At 41.1% G+C, this 18,346-nt stretch overlaps 1 protein-coding gene across 1 annotated transcript in view; it reads right to left on the bottom strand.

The window, feature by feature from the left end:
* Positions 1 to 18,346, bottom strand: part of LOC120532339 (diacylglycerol kinase theta) — a 280,803-nt gene that overhangs the window by 51,089 nt on the left and 211,368 nt on the right. Inside the window, exons 6-9 of the mRNA XM_039758242.1 lie at positions 18,034 to 18,187; positions 12,991 to 13,065; positions 4,340 to 4,440; positions 2,018 to 2,241 (exon numbers count right to left, since the gene is read on the bottom strand). Coding sequence (XP_039614176.1) covers positions 2,018 to 2,241; positions 4,340 to 4,440; positions 12,991 to 13,065; positions 18,034 to 18,187 — 554 coding nt within the window. The remainder of the gene's footprint in view (positions 1 to 2,017; positions 2,242 to 4,339; positions 4,441 to 12,990; positions 13,066 to 18,033; positions 18,188 to 18,346) is intronic.

Here is an 18,346-nt window from a genome sequence, read left to right on the forward strand (position 1 = left end):
TTATTGTAGAATCAACACTCGGCAGCAGCCAGCAGGGCAGCACGTGTATGGGCGCCGTTCTCATTCCCTACCACCTTGGTCGTCACTTCCCCTACCTCTTCATATCTTAAATCATTCTTGAGGCAGATTGAAGACTTCAGTGCCAGATTAAGTGAAAAATTAAAGAAACCGTACTTGTAATTGCAACACAAACACTTACTTAATTAATTTTAACGAAAAAAGATGCCGACAGAAGAAGAGAAGAAGCGGGCCGCTAGGGCAGAGAAAAGAAGAGCTGCTCAGGAAACAGCAAGGGCATCAACCTCTGAGCAAACGAATGTTAATCATACAGAGAAAGAGGATGAAAACTAGGAATGATCAAGTCAAATGCACGTTATTGTGCAGTGCGCCGTTACTGGTTAATTTATATAGCGCCTTTCCCATGCTCAGCTCTGAGAGAGGAGACAATCCAAGACTGGTGCCATCAGGAAGCCAATAGGGGACAAAGCACAGGAAGAGAGGCTTCTTGGCGCTACAAATGGTGTTTAGGGAAAACTAACATGGGGAGGGGGACATTGACATAAGAACCTGAACGACCAATCAGTCTGCACTATTGAGTCACCTTATCTATTATTAAAATGATTATTATTAAACATGGCGACCGACGCACTGCTATTGTTCAAAGTTCTTATTAAAAGTAGACTGGAACTTGAATTACCTACCATAAGCTAATTAAGAACTTGTGTGGAGTAGGAGGAGTGTTTTGGGGGTGTATTGATGGAGTAATGTAATAATTAACTGCTCATTTCTTGGAAAAAAAAATATTTTGTATTAATGTGAGTAGGAGAAATGTAATGGGGGAGTAGTGGTGGACTGATGTATCTATTAGCTGTTTATTTCTTCTGAAATTGGCCATTATTATTAACTGTATATATTGATATGTTGATATTTTTTCTATTACTGACCACAATAAAGTTGATTTTAAAAACAAAAAAATATATTATTTAACCCGCTAACACCTATTCAGAGTTGCAGGTGGTGGGGCCTGTCCTGTCAGCACTGGTCACAAAGGTGGCAATCTAGCTGTTTTAGCTAAACGCTTCTAACTACATATTCTCCATGATACTCTTTCATTTTAAGCTCTATTCTTACTTTCACTCCCTCCCAAAAATAAGTTTTGACCTATTTAGGAAGTAACCAGACAACAACTTGGTTATCATAATGTGTAGCAGTGGGGGTCGCCACTTCAAGCAAAATGGTGGTGCCCATGTAGTCGCCTCACAATATGACAGCGGCTAACAGCAAACGAAACCGTGAGATGATTAAAAGTAAATGTAACAGCAATAAGGAGTTCAAGAACAAATGAAAACAATTCATTATGACCTCAAATGAGTACAGTAAAAATAAACGGAACTGAAATGAGCGGAGTTTTAAGGCAGTAATCCTCTCTACTGCCCACCGTAGTCTCATGTGTGTCACTCCAAAGAAGTGACCACAAACAGCACACACTCTAACTTTCTAGCAGCTGACGGTGGGCAAAGAAGTGCTATCCAAATGGAATATCATTTTATTAACAAAAGGATGCATGTGTTCTGATTCAGCAGGAAACAGATAACTCAGTTTTTGATTCGAAACGGGAGACACGTGCAAATGGCAAAACAAAACAAATAAAACAAAAAGGAAGTGACCCAAAACCAAAAAGAGAGGCAAGAATCAGAGACAAAATTCAGGCAAGAAGTTAAAAATGAAAATCAGTAACAAAGAGATAATTGCTAGTAGAGTTTTAAAGGATTTATTTGCAGATCCGGTAAAGCCTAATGCAACCGCTGACCCTTTATCCCATCTTGCTGATGAACTTGACCCCAGGTCACGACCCTGGAGACCACACCCCTAGAAACACAGGATATGACCCTGGTGACGGTTACACAAAATGGCGTCTACTACAGAAAAAAGGCTACAAGGCCCTGATCATGGCAGAATGCACATATTTTCCTGTCTCTTACAATCCACGTAATCCAAACAACCATCTTCAACTTACTTTAGCCAGCCAGCAAAAATCTTGAGTACTTCACAGTCCTTGGGCTTGGCTCGGAGTACCCAGGCTTCTGGAATGCTCTCCCGAAACACAGACTGAGACTTTGTGTTCTCCATGGACCCGTTTCGGTTGATGATATCTTCGCTGACTAGAACTTGCTGACTATACACCTGCAGCTCGTAGTCATGAGGATCATCGGGAATGAAGTAAGCCCTCAGAGCCGCCTCCTGCTCAAGAGAAACAAGAGATGGGTCAGACAAGGTAGTAAGCGCTCCGTAGACACATCACACCATCAGGCATGGAGGCTAATAAAAAGGAGAAGATCAGGGCAAAAGGTCAGAATGAATAATCAGAAAATGATCGAAACAAAGAAGTGACAATATGGCATTTGGGGGATACTGTATTCTTGTGGTTTAAGGTGTTAAGAAAGTTTATAGACAATATTTCTTTATGTTAAAACTGTAAGTTCCTTTCCTTTGACCCACATAAAAGATGAAGTGTTAGTACAGACAGCGGACAGAAGGCTAAATTAGCAAAAATATAACATACCACAGAGTAAAACGGGCAGTCTAGCAAGATGAAAGGTCAGATGTTAAAAGGTAATACGGTCCATTTTCTGGTCATTCCACGTGTATAAAAAAAAAAAAGCTCTCAAACCATTGGTTATCTAAGTGCACATGTACTTTGTGACCATGTGCGGATACGACCTGTCAAACTGACACTGGACAGAGAGGAGCTAGGGGTGTTCACCTTCAACATGCCGAGTTTTAAAAAATCATCAAATACTTATGAAAGCCTAATGAAGAGAAGATCCAGTAAGGAGGAGAAGTATAAGACTCATAAAGTCATACGCAAAAATGTAACCTAAAGAGACTGAACGCCACACTCATTGGGTGTGCCAGCCAACATCATCTATGACAGCGAATGAAATATTCCCAGTTGTACAGGTGATGTGCTGCCTCCATCTTGCTGGGTTACTGCCTGACACTACATTTTTCCTGACTATGCAGTAAAGGAGACGTGGCATCGTGTATCCAAAAATGGCAGATTTTGAAGAGAGTCTGGTGGCAGATGTGGTAAGTGAACAAAAGGTTGAAGATGATGTGACAAACAGATTATGTAAAATTTGAAGTGCACCTCTTCATCACATACAACACCTGCCCTCTCTTCACGGATTTTAGCTAATAGGTCTGACACTCAATCTTCTTTTTTCCATAAAGCCAGCAGTAACAGGCACTGTCAGGACCCAATCTGTGCTACCTGCCTGCTACCGTTGACATCTCTCACTGAACAATAATGTAAGCAAAACAATTATTAGGTATGTGACACTGCTCAAATACTGTCACCTACTGACTAGGGGATTATTGATGCACCAATCAAATGGGCCTCCACAAGTATACAGGCATTTAGGCCGCTAACGGCGTGTAGCGGGAGTCACCTAAGCGTTGTCGTCTCCCCTTATTATTCGCCTGTTTGTGTGACTGTGCTGATGTGCTCTAAAGCACGTCACAACTACACCATTAAGAGGAAAGAGGTACTGTGGACTGGCCAATTGTAAGGGCAGAAAGTTAGAAAAAAGGGACAGGGAGTCACACACAAGGAGGGACGTTCAAAGACAGCAAGCATGAGAAGAGAGAAACGTTAACGGCAAGGAAATTACTAGTTACCTGGAGAGGAACGCCTGTTGTGGTGTGGCAGATGTGTTTTTTATCTGGAAAGCTACCCCATCTTCTGAATGGATTCAAACTGTTTTTGGGATTGACCGCAAAGATCATCGGGATTTATGTGTTGGACTGCTGCTGTCGTATGTGTTATTCATGGAGTTTGGAAATTGCGCATTCAGTGCGTCATTGTTGTATTTTGTAGTTTAAACTCTTATATTTAATATCAAAACGTTAATTACAAATACCATTTGTAAGTGTGGTCAAGGACATGGGTAACCAGGGAAGTGATTCGTAAGGCCCGTTTAAGAAAAAGTCAGCAGTGATTAGCGTCAGACCTGATCTGGCCCGCTGTACAGCATAGAACAGGATTGGTATAAGCAAGAGCCCTCTGCGATGAGGTCTGCATGCAAACTTCACGTGGTAAGAACAAACAAGGCTTAAGTTTTGCTGAATATTTAAATTCACGTGACTTGACAGCTCATCATTTTATATGTTATGGGTGTATTTATAAACCACAACAGTGACCAGGCCAGAACCTGAACCCAGAACTCAGAAGTTGTGCAACAGCAGAAACTTTTCTAATATTAATAAAGACAAATTAATGTTACCCTCTAGAAGAAGACAATTTCAGTTAGCAGATTTAAAACACAAGAAAGCTCACCACAACATCTTCGTTTTTGGAAATCCGTGGAACTGATATGAGCCGATACTGGTTGCGCTTCACTGCGTCGTTGCCATCAAAGATCTTGACGCTCTGTTTACCTGTGACAAGAGGACACTGAGGTTATGAGTGACAGAGTTCACGGACTTTCAGGGTTCTGAAGCACACAGATAATTTACTGAAGAAAGTAATCAATTAAAGAGCATCCTGCTGGAAAAACATTCACTTAATCCAGGGGTGTCAAACTCCAGGCCTGGAGGGCCGCAGTGGCTGCAGCTTTTCTTTCTAACCCTTTTCCTAATCAGTGACCAGTTTTCACTGCTAATTAACTTCTTTTCCCTGCATTTTAATAGCCCTGTTTTTAAGGATTCGGTCCTCTGAATTTATTCTTTTCTTCATTAAATGACAGCCAAACAGAAATGAGACGTGAAACGAGCCAACAGATGACCAGTTAAACTGAAACTTCAAACTCCGGCCAATTTCACTTCCACCAGTTTCTTAATGAGAAGCCGATTCTTGTTCTTCATTAAGCTCGTTATTTAATTCCAAGGCCTGTTGCTGCTCTCATTCTCCTATAGCAGATATTTCCAAAAATGTTGATTTTCTGTTTTTTCTAAGAACACCAATGTCAAAATGTTTGGGTGACCTGAGAGATCAACCTCACCTAGACCTTCACCTTTCTTTATGTTCAGATATTGTGTGATGGGCACCGGATAGCTGGTCATGTGACGGCTCGTTTTGTTTCTCATTATTGTTTGGCTGCTAATTAAGGAAAAAGAGACAACTAAGGGGCCAGAGTCAAGTTAATTATGACTAAAGCAAAAGAATTTAATTAGCAGCAAAAACTGCTCACTAATTAAGAAGAGGGTTAGAATGAAAACCTACGGCCACTGCGACCCTCCAAGACTGGAGTTTGACATCACTGACTTAATCCTTGTACTTCCGGATCAGTGACACAGTTTTAATTGAACTTGTTTTATTTCATTCTGGTTTCATCTTTATTTATTTTTACCCTTTCTTTATAATTTTATTATTGCATCATCATTTTGCTTGTTTGCCACTAGAAGTAGGGTGTTCTACAGTGTTAGCGATTATGGATACAATGACAAGTCAAGTAGCCCCTTCTTCAGGTGAGATGTATTGTTGTAATTTACAGCCAGCCTGAAGAAGGGGCCTCAGTTGTCTCGAAAGCTTGCACATTGTAATCGGTTCAGTTAGCCAACAAAAGGTGTCATTTTGCTTCCCTACTCATTGCCTGTTTGCCACCAAATTATAGAGCTAGATTTGCAGGTAATGGCCATTCTGTATGTCTGATCATGATGGCGCTGGATGGTTGCACGTGTCATTTCACCCGTCACGTCATGGTGGTCACGAGATACCGTGCTCAAAAAATGAGGGGAACACTTACTCATCCCAGTCTAACACCAAGTCAATGAAGCTCCAGGGATATCAATTTGTCCATTTAGGAAGAAGAAGCGATTGTGAATCAACTTCACCTGCTTTGGTGCAAATGAAAGTGATAACAGGTGACCTGGAGAGCCAACAGCAAAACACCCTCTAAAAAGGGAATGGTGGCCACACACCGTTGCTCCCTCCTAATCCTTCTAGACTGATTCTTCTATAGCTTTGCATTTTGCTGGTGTCCTTGTCACTTCTGGTACCATGAGGTGGTACCTGCAGCAGATTCAGGTTGCACAAGTAGTCAAGCTCCTCCAGAATGGCACATCCATACGTGACGTCACAAGAAGGTTTGTTGTGTCTCTCAGCACAGTTTCAAGAGTGTGGAGGAGATACCAGGAGATGGGCCGTCACATAAGGAGAGCTAGACATAGAAGAGCATCAACCCAGAAGCTGGACTGGTATTTGCACCTTTGTGCGAAGAGTAACAGGAGGAGAGCTGTCAGAGTCCTACAAAATGACCTCAAGCTGGTTACTGGTGTGCATATTTCTGACCAAACTGTCACAAATAGACTCCATAAGGGAGTCATGAGGGTCCGACTTCCTCTAGTAGGACCTGTGCTCACAGCCCATCACTATGCAGGTCAATTGCCATTTGCCAGAGAATACCACAGTGGGCAGCTCTATCTTGGTCTCATCAGAGCAGAGAATCTTATTTCTCACCATCTCAGAGTCCTTCAGGTGTCTTTTAGCAAACTCCAAGATAGAACTTTTTGGCCTTAATTCTAAGCGGTATGTGTGGAGACAACCAGGCGCTGCTCATCACTTGTCCAATACAGTCCCCACAGTGAAGCATGGCGGTGGCAGCATCATGCTGTGGGGGTGTAATCGAGGGAAAGATGAATGCGGCCAAGTACACGGATATCCTGGACAAAAACCTTCTCCAGAGTGCTAAGGACCTCAGACTGGGCCGAAGGTTTACCTTCCAACAAGACACTGACCCTAAGCACACAGCTAAAATAATGAAGGAGTGGCTTAACAACAACTCTGTGACTGTTCTTGAATGACCCAGCCAGAGCCCTGACTTAAACCCAATTGAGCATCTCTGGAGAGACCTAAAAATGGCCGTCCACCAATGTGTACCATCCAAACTGGCAGAACTAGAGAGGATCTGCAAGGACCTTGCAAAGTACCTACTGTGTGTGTGTGTGTGTATATATATATATATATATATATATATATATATATATATATATATATATATATATATATATATATATATATATATATATATATATATATATATATATATATATATATATATACTGTAGATATATATACACACACACAGACAAGGGTGAGCAAAATTAGGTTTACAGATGTGACTATGCAAGGCGGGCTATTTTAGCACTTAACAAGATTATACCTAAGTGCACTGTGCCATTCTTTTCAGTTAATAAAGTTAATAAAGCTAATAAGTTATGTATATGGTTTATTTTTATATACTTATTCAAAAGTGACACCTAGAATGATATTTAGAAAGGTGACAATAATCTGTATCAGCATACAAATTTTCTTGATTTTTACTAATTTGTGCTGTAGAAATTACATTATGAAATAAGCCGTGCTACTTGTCGAATATAGGTAATAGAATACATTTAAAAACGACTTGCTATTTCTTGTCCTATGTGCACCTCTTCTCAATATCCGCGGGTGTCTGAACCTCTCTTCACCGGAGCTCCATGTTGAACACATTCCCATAAAGTCTGATTCTCAGATTTAAGGCACCTTTCTTACCCACTGTCTTATTTTCTACTTCCCATCCTAGAAGGCAACTCTCTCAGTGTGCCTCCTATACCTTTACTCCTCCATGTGTATCTCACACTTGCTGTTTCTCTTTCAATTACGTCACCAAAGCCAAACTGACCAATCAGATTGCTTTATAGACAGATACAGACCATGGTGTTTTATTATATACAGTAATAGAAGATTAGCAAGAATCCATTGAGTCACCACTTGCAAGCACTGCGCAAAACTAAAATATATCCAAATATATATATTTTTATGTATGTATATATATGCACACACACACATATATATATATACATATATATATATATATATATACATATATATATACATATATATATATATATAAAATGTTGTCATTTCTACATGCTGTGACAGAAATGTATGCAAATTGTATGAAAAGAAAGTCTTCAATGGCCACTTAACCTCTAAATTGTTTGGTCATTTTAAATTGTGGAGCAGTGACACAGATTAAGGAAACAATGTGTCTGTGTCCTAAACATTATGGAGGGCATATATACATGAGGTCAGCAGACAGATTGGTAGAGCATGGAGGGGTCATGAGGTCGCTGGAAAGGGGTGTGTGGCGCTCCCACTATCTTTGCAAAAGGACAAAGGTCCAAGTCTTTAGAGTCCTGGTGCTTCCTGTCTTGCTCTATGGTTGTGAGACATGGACGCTATCCAGTGACCTGAGATGAAGACTGGACTCCTTTGGTACTGTGTCTCTCTGGAGGATCCTTGGGTACCGTTGGTTTGACTTTGTGTCGAATTAATGGTTGCTCATAAGGTCCCGAATGAGGCACATTACCTGCATTGTGAGGGAGCGTTAGTTACGGCACTACGTCCATGTGGCACGATTCTATGAGGATCCTCGTTGTTGAGGACCCGAGTGGCTGGACCAGGCCAAGGGGACGCACACGTAACACCTGGCTGTGGCAGGTAGATGGTCATTATCAGAGGGTGGGACTGGACCGCGTGTCTGTCCGGGGGGGATGCCAACTGGGACCCCAAGCTGTTTCGTCTTGTAGTGGGTGGGGCAACACTCTGTACCAGTGCATGCTCCCCAACCTGACCTGACATGATATATACATGAGACATATTTTTATCGCTGTTACAATGGCTTCACAGTGAACGTTTCGATTTTATTTAATCATCTCAATGCCACGTTGTGCACTTGCTAGTAACGGCGCCATTGCCAGTCACATAAACAACTTCCTGCCTGCATCCTCACCTAAGATGGCATCGCAATATGAACTCCATCCCAGGTTTCAAAACCTTTCTTTCCATTCTGTTCTGTTTACCTCTGACTGCAGTTTTTGCCTTCTTCTGTTTCTTGGCAATTGCTTTTGTTAGTGTAGCAAGAAGGTTATTTTGTGCTAATATAATCTGTGAAATTTATTTCAAAGCCATGCGATTCATCTGAGAGAGACAGACTACCAGAGAGATGGACAAATGACAACTGGAAGGCAGGTTGGAGAGATAGACAGAAAACATTGGAAGGACATACAAAGAGGTTATTTTAAAAGTGCTGATGTCTGCTTGACCAATATGGGTAAATACCCCAGTCTGTGGTACAGGATGAGAACAGGTGAAGATATTAATAACCAGACAGTTTGTCTGGCAGTTGCCCATATCTGACAAGAATTCTATGAATATGGAAATATGTGAATGTTTATAATGCCGAGGAACTGGCACAAAGTCAAAAGCGCCGTCTCATGCCGTCGACATTCCCGGCCGGATGGGACATCTGGTCGCCAGCATTCTCCCACTTGGCTGTGATGTCCCTTTTCTCCTCTCCATCCTGAATATGTATGTATACCTGATTGTACATTGTATTATTGGGAATGAGTGTCACCTTTATAAGCAAGTTAAATACATATATCTCTTTTTGCACTGCATTTCCGCCATGGTTACAAAAGGGGTGGTATCAAATCTAGTATGTTCTACATCAAGAAACACATCCCAGGGGAGAAAGTGTGGCCCCTGCTGGATACAGTTAGCAGAAGCAGTTTTTGCATCCAAATAAACATTTAGTCTTAGATGTACTCCACGATATTCCCAATAAACTTCCTCTGGCTGCAGCTTCAGTGTGTGCGATTCCAAGCAGGTCCTAAAAGAAAGGTGCTCTCTACCTAGTATTTAAGACTGAATAATTGATTAAAAAAAAACACTATTTGCAGACTTTAAAGGTATACTCCACTTTTTTATATGTCACTTACCCCATGTAGTTTATAGTGATGGCTGTGAAAAATGTATAAGCTAGCGTTTTCATGCAGAGCGGAGATAACAAAGCTTCTGACAGAACAGGTGCCTATGGAGTCCAACGATCAACAACGGCAAGCAAAATTAAAACATTGATGAAGAAATCTCATGTCACTCGTATCAAAACGCATGCCTTTTATGCTCAAATATTATTATTTTGGAAAATTGAGACTAGTGCACAAACAGCAAAGTCGTTCACACAGAATCGAGTTTCTGACTTGAAGATCCAGCTTTCCTGCTCATTTATTGGTCAGCAGTCCTGTAAACCTTTTTCATGATTTTCCTGAAGTTCTCAGTTAATAATATTTAAGCATGTAGGGCTGCCAACTCTCTTTCTCTGGACATGAGGACATTTGGGTCGAAAGATGAAGACTTTTGGGGACGCCTTTCCCTATGATGCCATAATATGCCTTTATAGTGTCTACCCATTAAATATTTTGAATATGTCAAGCCTCTTAAATTAACAGACTTCATTCCTTACATCAGGGGTGCCCAATGCGTCGATCGCGATCGACTGGTATATCGCAAAGGTAGTGCAGGTAGATCGCGTTGCATTCCAAAAAAATTTTTTTTAAACATTAGTCTATCATATATCCTCCCTATGGCATTTGCCACTTGATTGGCATACAGGGTGGCCAGTCTGAGATCTCTTTTCTTCTAACACACTGGTCATCCCGCAGGCACGATCAAACGCGCGAGCTACTGCCAAACCCCGGCTGTGATCTAGTTAACCTTCCAATGTATATCGACTAAAGAAGGGATTTAAAAAAAAATTGTTTGGGGAGGGTATGGGCTGCATGTGGAATTGGAAGAGGATTTTTTTCTCACAATGTCACAATCGAAGTGCGTTTGTCTGATCTGTCAATCTATCATTGCTATTCCAAAGAAGGAAAATGTGGAAAGGCACTTTCGAACTGTTCATAAAAACTACGAAACTGACTTCCTTCTGAAAAGCGATCTGAGAAAGAGAAAGGAGAAGGAACTAAAATGGCAGTTAATCGGACAGCTGTCATTTTTCACTCGGCTGAATTGAAAAGCTCCTTGACTGCATTATTTGGCTCTACTTATTTATGCGAGTCAGCCTTTACCAATATGAAGATTATCAAATCCAAATACTGCAGTGACCATAAATGTATTGAATTGTTATTGTGCCATAAAGGTTATTCAGTTATGCAAGGTACGACAACATACATTTTATGTATAAAGTATACTCAGTATATATATATATACAGTATATATATACTGTATATATATATCTAATTTTTAATGTAGTTAGATCATTTCGACCTGGTCATTTTTTTAGGGCTCGTAAGCCCTAAAAGTGTGGGCACCCCGCCTTACATTCTTATTTGGATAACTTAACTGTCGCAAACCTGCAGAAAATGATACACATGGTAAATTCACTTCTAGTAAAATAAAAATAATTTCTCTTTTCAATTTAGTTTAAATTGCATTTATCTACATTATTTATATTTTTCAGCTGAAGCTATGTTTCTCAGTAAATCTGGGTTCTTGGATAACTATAAATAGAAATCTTTGCATGCTACTGAAATTGAATCTTGGGGGCATCAGCCCCTCGATTGAATCTGTTCTGCCCTTTCGAATACAAGGATATTTGCTGTTCAACTAGTCTGGACTTGCACTTTCTTTTTGGCATAATGGGTATTCGTGAATTTATGTAAATGAAAGAATTATGAAAATATTATTAAATTACTTGAAGAAGTAATTTATTACTTGAACAACTGCATTTATATGACAGAATAAATATGTAATTTGTTTTAAATTAACTGAAACTTTAATAGTTGACTCATTCATTTACAATTATAAATCTGTTTTGCAACCATGGGTGGTAATAGCAATATTTTCCATTAAAATATTACAAAGCAGTAGTCACTCGCACATAAATATGACAGATTGTACCTGAGCGTATGAAATTTTCTTATTTAACCAAGCTGCTGAAAGAAGACTCGAAAATAAGATCTCACATAGACAATGTGAATTTGTAATTTCGATTTTGAATAAATGCACTTAGTTATGGTGAAATAGGATCTTCTTATATAATACGCTACCGTGGCTGTTCGTTTGTCTGTGCAGGATTTTAAATCACCTGTAGTTCGCAAACCATTTCACCTATTGACTTGAAATTTGGTACACATATACTACGTGACGTCTACTATCCGCTTTTGGGGTGATGATTTTTATCACTCTTTTTATTTTTACTTTATTTTATTGCCGAATCAACTCTCGGAAGCGGCCAGCAGGGTGGCTGTGTGGCGCATGCGTTACAGGCGCCGTTCTGTTCCCTACCACCTTCGCTGTCACTTCCCCTACCTCTTCATATTTTAAATTATTCTTGAGGCAGATTGAACAGTTAAGTGACAGCTTAAGCAAAAAAGTAAGAAAAACGTACTAAGTAATTGCAACACAAAAACTGACAATCAGTGTTAACACGAAAAGATAATGAAGCGAAGAAGCAGGCCGCTAGAGTGGAGAAAACAGGAGCTGGTCACGAAGCAGCAAGCGCATCAACCTCTGAGCAAACGGATGATAAAATTACGGAGGAAGAGGATGAAAACTAGAAGTTAAGTGTATTCACTGCGCGTTATCTTGCAGTACGTCATTACTGGTTACAAATAATTAAGGAAAGGAACAGCATTTAGAATGAACTGTCTACTTGCCAAGAAGATAAAGCTGAATTCAAAAACTGAAGTGAAAAACCCAAGTTGCTTAGACATCGACTATTCTCGTCAATATCTGCGTTGTTTATAACCGGAATGGAAGTGAAGATTCTGGGGAAAAAAGTGTGCGCACTACTTCCGCAAATGCTGATTGGTATACGGCTTTCAATTTCTACCAAGGATAAGCATATTGAGATTTCAAAATTTTAGAGGCCAAAATTCTGGACATATTCAAAATTTTATAAATTCCTCCCGGGCAGTCCATGGTGCGTTAAAAATGAGGTTATGTCTGGGAAAATGTGGACGCTTGGCAGCCCAAATACGTGGCTGGATGACTTGACATGTGGTTTACATGACATGAGTAACGTGAGATTAGTTTTCATGGACGTTTCATTTTTGGGTGGATTAGACCCTCTGTAATCTTCAGAATCAGACCCCTGGGTACAAACCATTAGGGGGAAGTGAAATATTAAAGCGTTCATTAAGTCGTTGCCACAGTCTTACTTGAGTCTACTGAGGACGTCGTTTGGGATTCTTTCTGGGCTCCAGCACTCACGGTGTCAACATCATCATTCTCCTCTGTAAGGAAAAATAAAAGAAAGAATGAAACGGCAGGAGCCTTTGGAAACACCAGGGAGCAACACCAAAGACACACTCTACAGTTGACTACTGAATTGCACAGTGAAGAAAATGGGTGAATGAATGGAGGACGTGTGAATGAACGGATGGGTGAACTACCACATCAGAACACTTGGCAGCCTTTAAGGTCAAGGAAAAAAACAAAAAAAGAATCCACAATGGAAGAACACATGAGGTGCATTCCGATATCTAGCAGTCACAAATCCCAGCCTACCAGTTGCAGAAAGCTTGAAGTAATAGGCTGAAATGTCCTGGAAGAATTCCATACAAGCTCTGATGAGAAGGATATGGAAACTGACACTTTTTATTTCTGAAAAGGATTGACAGTGATTATGCAATTGACAGCCAATGACCAAAAAAAAAAAAAATATTCCAGCAAAACAAAGAAATGAATGTCTCTTTTGTAGTCAACTGCGGAATTCAACAGCGTCACTCTGCCTCCTGCAGGCCAGTGTGGATATGACACAGATAAATGCATCCTTTACACTTGGGCTTGTCAAACTCGGATTCTGGAGGACAGCATTCTAGCCATGTTCTTAATTGGTAATCAAACACTGCTGCCGATGGAGCAGATTCTCTTGCCTTCATTTTAAACAGATTTGATTGTTTCTTTTGACTTTAGTCAGCAGCCTAACAACAATGAATGTCAGTAAATGTAAAGTATTACATGTAAGAATTAAAACATGTGAGGTTTGAATGCACAACGGGAGGGCTGAGAATCAAAAGCACGTCTTATGAGAAGAATTTAGGAGTCATAGTGGACTCGTTACTATCAACTGTCAGACAGTGTTCAGAAGCCATTAAGTAGGCTAAGAGAATGTCAGGTTATATAGCGCCTTGGTGCGTGCTGTACAAGTCACAGGAGGTTCTGCTCAAACTTTATAAGACAATGGTGAGGCCTCATCTGGAGTACTGTGTGCAGTTTTGGTCTTCAGGCTACAAAAAGGACATAACAGCACTAGAAGAAGTCAAGAGAAGAGCAACTAGGCTGATTCAGGGGTTACATGGGATGAGATATGTAGAAAAATTAAAAGAGCTGTGCCTTTACAGTTTAAGCAAAAGAAGATTAAGAGGAGACCTGAGTGAAGTGTTTAAAATTATGAAGGGAATTAGTCCAGTGGATCGAGACTGTTATTTTAAAATGAGTTCATCAAGAACACAGTTGGAAACTTGTTAAGGGTAAATTAGGCACTAACATTAGGAAGTTTTTCTTCTCACAGAGGACCACAGACACTTGGAATAAGCGACCAAGTAGTGTGGTAGACAAGAGGACTTTAGGGACTTTCAAAACTCGACTTGATGTTATTTTGGAAGAATTAAGTGGATAGGACTGGCGAGCTTTAATGGGCTGAATGTGCTGTTCATGTCTACAATTGTGCGAATGTTCTAATGAGATGTAAAGCAGGCCAAGAGATGACCGGCTCAGGGTAAGGGGTTGTCATGATCTCCATTCCTGGAGGACCACCATTTTTGATGTTACTTAGAAGCCAATTCTTCAAACATGATGTCTAATTCTACAGCTTGTTTGTGTTCTCAATAAACCATACTACACAAGTCCTGAGAGTTCTGTCAAAATGTTTCCTTTTTGAAACAAAGGATATCAAGATTTCTCAGATTTTCACTTTTTTTTCAATAGTATGGTCGAGAGCAGGAGTTTATGTACCTTCAGTTCTCAACCTGATGTTATTTTTACATGAATGTTTTTTACCAGCGGCGCACCGTGAGAGCCACCCAGGTGTGCCACGGAAATAATGCACCCAAGCACAGGCGGCCTTTGGGGTGTGTGGGGGCCTAGGGCTGATCAACCCCACTGGGGGCCGGTTACGTCAAACGCTGTTACCGGTATGTGTGGACTGTATAAACTTGTGCATGAATTTAATAAAAATAATGTTAACTTACACCAGATTTTCTCATTACAGTATTCAGCTATATTTTTGCAAGATAACACGCAGACTTTATCAAAATATAACAATATAATCTATTAAAAAAGTACAATTTGTAATTCATGACAATAGCACGACAGTGCAAAATGCGATGCGGTGTCATGCAGAAATTAACAGGGCCTCTTCTAGAAACTTCTAGATACTCAATCTTGATATGCAGGATGTCATCATAGTCATAACTCACATTGATGTCATGTCAGCCGGTTAGCATGTTTTTGTGCATTAATATTCGGACATGTTTATGGCCTACAAATAAAATGTGAGTTTCAGTGTTTCGACAGGAAGTGTGAAATTAAGTAGAGGTATCATCATGAAATCTCTTACCGGTTTCCAGGTTCAGAGACGAAAATCCACTTTTCTTGCCTTACGATTGGAAAAGTCATTGATGGCATCTTCGAGATTTGTGGGATGCACATCCAGGGCACGAAGCTCCCGTTCCACCACATCCCAAAGATGCTCTATTGGGTTGAGATCTGGTGACTGTGGGGGCCATTTTAGTACAGTGAACTCATTGTCATGTTCAAGAAACCAATTTGAAATGATTCGAGCTTTGTGACATGGTGCATTATCCTGCTGGAAGTAGCCATCAGAGGATGGGTACATGGTGGTCATGAAGGGATGGACATGGTCAGAAACAATGCTCAGGTAGCCCGTGGCATTTAAACGATGCCCAATTGGCACTAAGGGGCCTAAAGTGTGCCAAGAAAACATCCCCCACACCATTACACCACCACCACCAGCCTGCACAGTGGTAACAAGGCATGATGGATCCATGTTCTCATTCTGTTTACGCCAAATTCTGACTCTACCATTTGAATGTCTCAACAGAAATCGAGACTCATCAGACCAGGCAACATTTTTCCAGTCTTCAACTGTCCAATTTTGGTGAGCTCGTGCAAATTGTAGCCTCTTTTTCCTATTTGTAGTGGAGATGATTGGTACCCGGTGGGGTCTTCTGCTGTTGTAGCCCATCCGCCTCAAGGTTGTGCGTGTTGTGGCTTCACAAATGCTTTGCTGCATACCTCGGTTGTAACGAGTGGTTATTTCAGTCAAAGTTGCTCTTCTATCAGCTTGAATCAGTCGGCCCATTCTCCTCTGACCTCTAGCATCAACAAGGCATTTTCGCCCACAGGACTGCCGCATACTGGATGTTTTTCCCTTTTCACACCATTCTTTGTAAACCCTAGAAATGGTTGTGGGTGAAAATCCCAGTAACTGAGCAGATTGTGAAATACTCAGACCGGCCCGTCTGGCACCAACAACCATGCCACGCTCCAAATTGCTTAAATCGCCTTTCTTTCCCATTCTGACATTCAGTTTGGAGTTCAGGAGATTGTCTTGACCAGGACCACACCCTTAAATGTATTGAAGCAACTGCCATGTGATTGGTTGATTAGATAATTTCATTAATGAGAAATTGAACAGGTGTTCGTAATAATCCTTTAGGTGAGTGTATATATATATATATATACTGGAGAATATAACTTGACAAATCCGCTTGAACGGGAGATGCAGACCTCAAAAGCGGGGCCCCCTTTGGCACGAGGCTCAGGGCGGTTGCCCCACTTGCCACCCCCCAATCGCCAGTCTTGCACCCGAATCTTAACATAGGAGGGACGAGCTCCTCGGGTGGTCCAGACCTGTCTGAGGAGGACAGGACTACCTGGAGTAGCTGCCATGTCACATTACCAGGCAGGCTGCACCGTGGTGAACGTCACCAGAAGCATAGCAGGCTCCGTGATCGTCATGTTGCAGACTCAGCACTTTGAGTACTTTAGGTGCGATTCCTGACTGCTCAAGTCCATCTGCCTGGGTGTTTGGTTGCCAGCCTCACAGGGCCAGTGGATAGTGGGCATATGAGAGGTGTGGGCAAAAAGACAAAGCAGCTGGGAAATGCAACCAAAGTGCTCACCAAGTGCCGTGTATGTGAATGCTGATCTCAGAGCTGCTGCTTTTTTTAGCGGATTCTCCGGGTATCCTTCAATAAGGGGCGCGTAAATAAAGGCGAGCTTCAAAAGGGCGACCTCAATTGGGCACAGTGAATAAAGGCAAACGCAACAAAATTATTACAGAAAATATATTAGATAAAGGCAATGATTGAACGTATAAAAAGGCGAAAGCAAGAATATTAAAACATCCAATTAATTAATGCATGAACTTCTTGACGAATAATTCATTTTTGGTATGACAGCGAGACGAACATTTTCTAATCCTATATTCAGTGCATTTCCAGATGCGTTTCCCGTTGATAGTTTTCTCCTTTCTGAATGTGTAGCCTTCGACTACTAGTAGATCTGCACCTTTGTTGCTCCTCACATATTCCAGAGCCATTTGAACTAAATTATCTACGAACGCCTTTATTCGCCGCGCTCAATTGAGGTCGCCCTTTTGAAGCTCGCCTATTTGTGCGCACCCTTATTGAATAGAACCGATTCTCCGGTGGTCTCACCCCTTTGGAGATACGTGTAGGAGATATATATGTGTTTTTTGGTTAGAAGAATAGTGGTGTGCCTTTTCATGTTTTTGGATACAAAAAGTGTGCCACCTCAGAGAAAAATGGTTGGGAAACACTCATCTAGACAATCTCGGTGAACAGCACGGACGAGATAGCTGGGCTGAATGGCCTGTTCTTGTAAAAAGTCAGGGTTGTGAATCTCAAAAAGTGACAATTAAAATAATGGGTAAAGAATAATGTGCCATTAGCTGAATGAATTGGCTACTAATTAAGAAACTGGCCGAATGAAAACCTGCAATCACGGCGGCCCTCCAGGGTCTGAGTTTGACACCCGAGCTTTAAGTGCAGAGAGCATCACTTGAAAAGGAGCTGTGGAAAAAACAATCATCCTGGAATTCAGCAACATTCATGCCCAACTTTCACCTGCCACTTGAAAAGAGACTGTCAAAAAAGAAATCGGTCACATTATCAGGCAGACTGCTCCGTGGTGGACGTCACCAGAAGGCTTACCTGACTCTGTATTGGTCGTTTCCGAGATCCGGAAGCAGTGCTGTTTGCTGAAATTCCGGGAGCAGATCCGCACACAGTGTGGGGGAAGGATCATATTTTTTAGCCTGCCGAATTTACATTCAGGAGGAATGATTCCAAAACATGATGCGTGAGCCTAAAAATTAAGAAAAAAAATACAAAAAAGTGTCAAGAACGTTACGTAAAACTTGGAAAAACACCAAGAAGGAGGAGTGGTGGCTCTGAGGTCAAGGATCTGCGCTGGTATCTGGAAGGTTGCCGATTCAAATCCCTTTACTGTCAGAAGGGATCCTCT

This window comes from Polypterus senegalus, chromosome 7 (assembly GCF_016835505.1).
Source record: "Polypterus senegalus isolate Bchr_013 chromosome 7, ASM1683550v1, whole genome shotgun sequence".
NCBI classification, from domain to species: Eukaryota; Metazoa; Chordata; class Cladistia; order Polypteriformes; family Polypteridae; genus Polypterus; species Polypterus senegalus.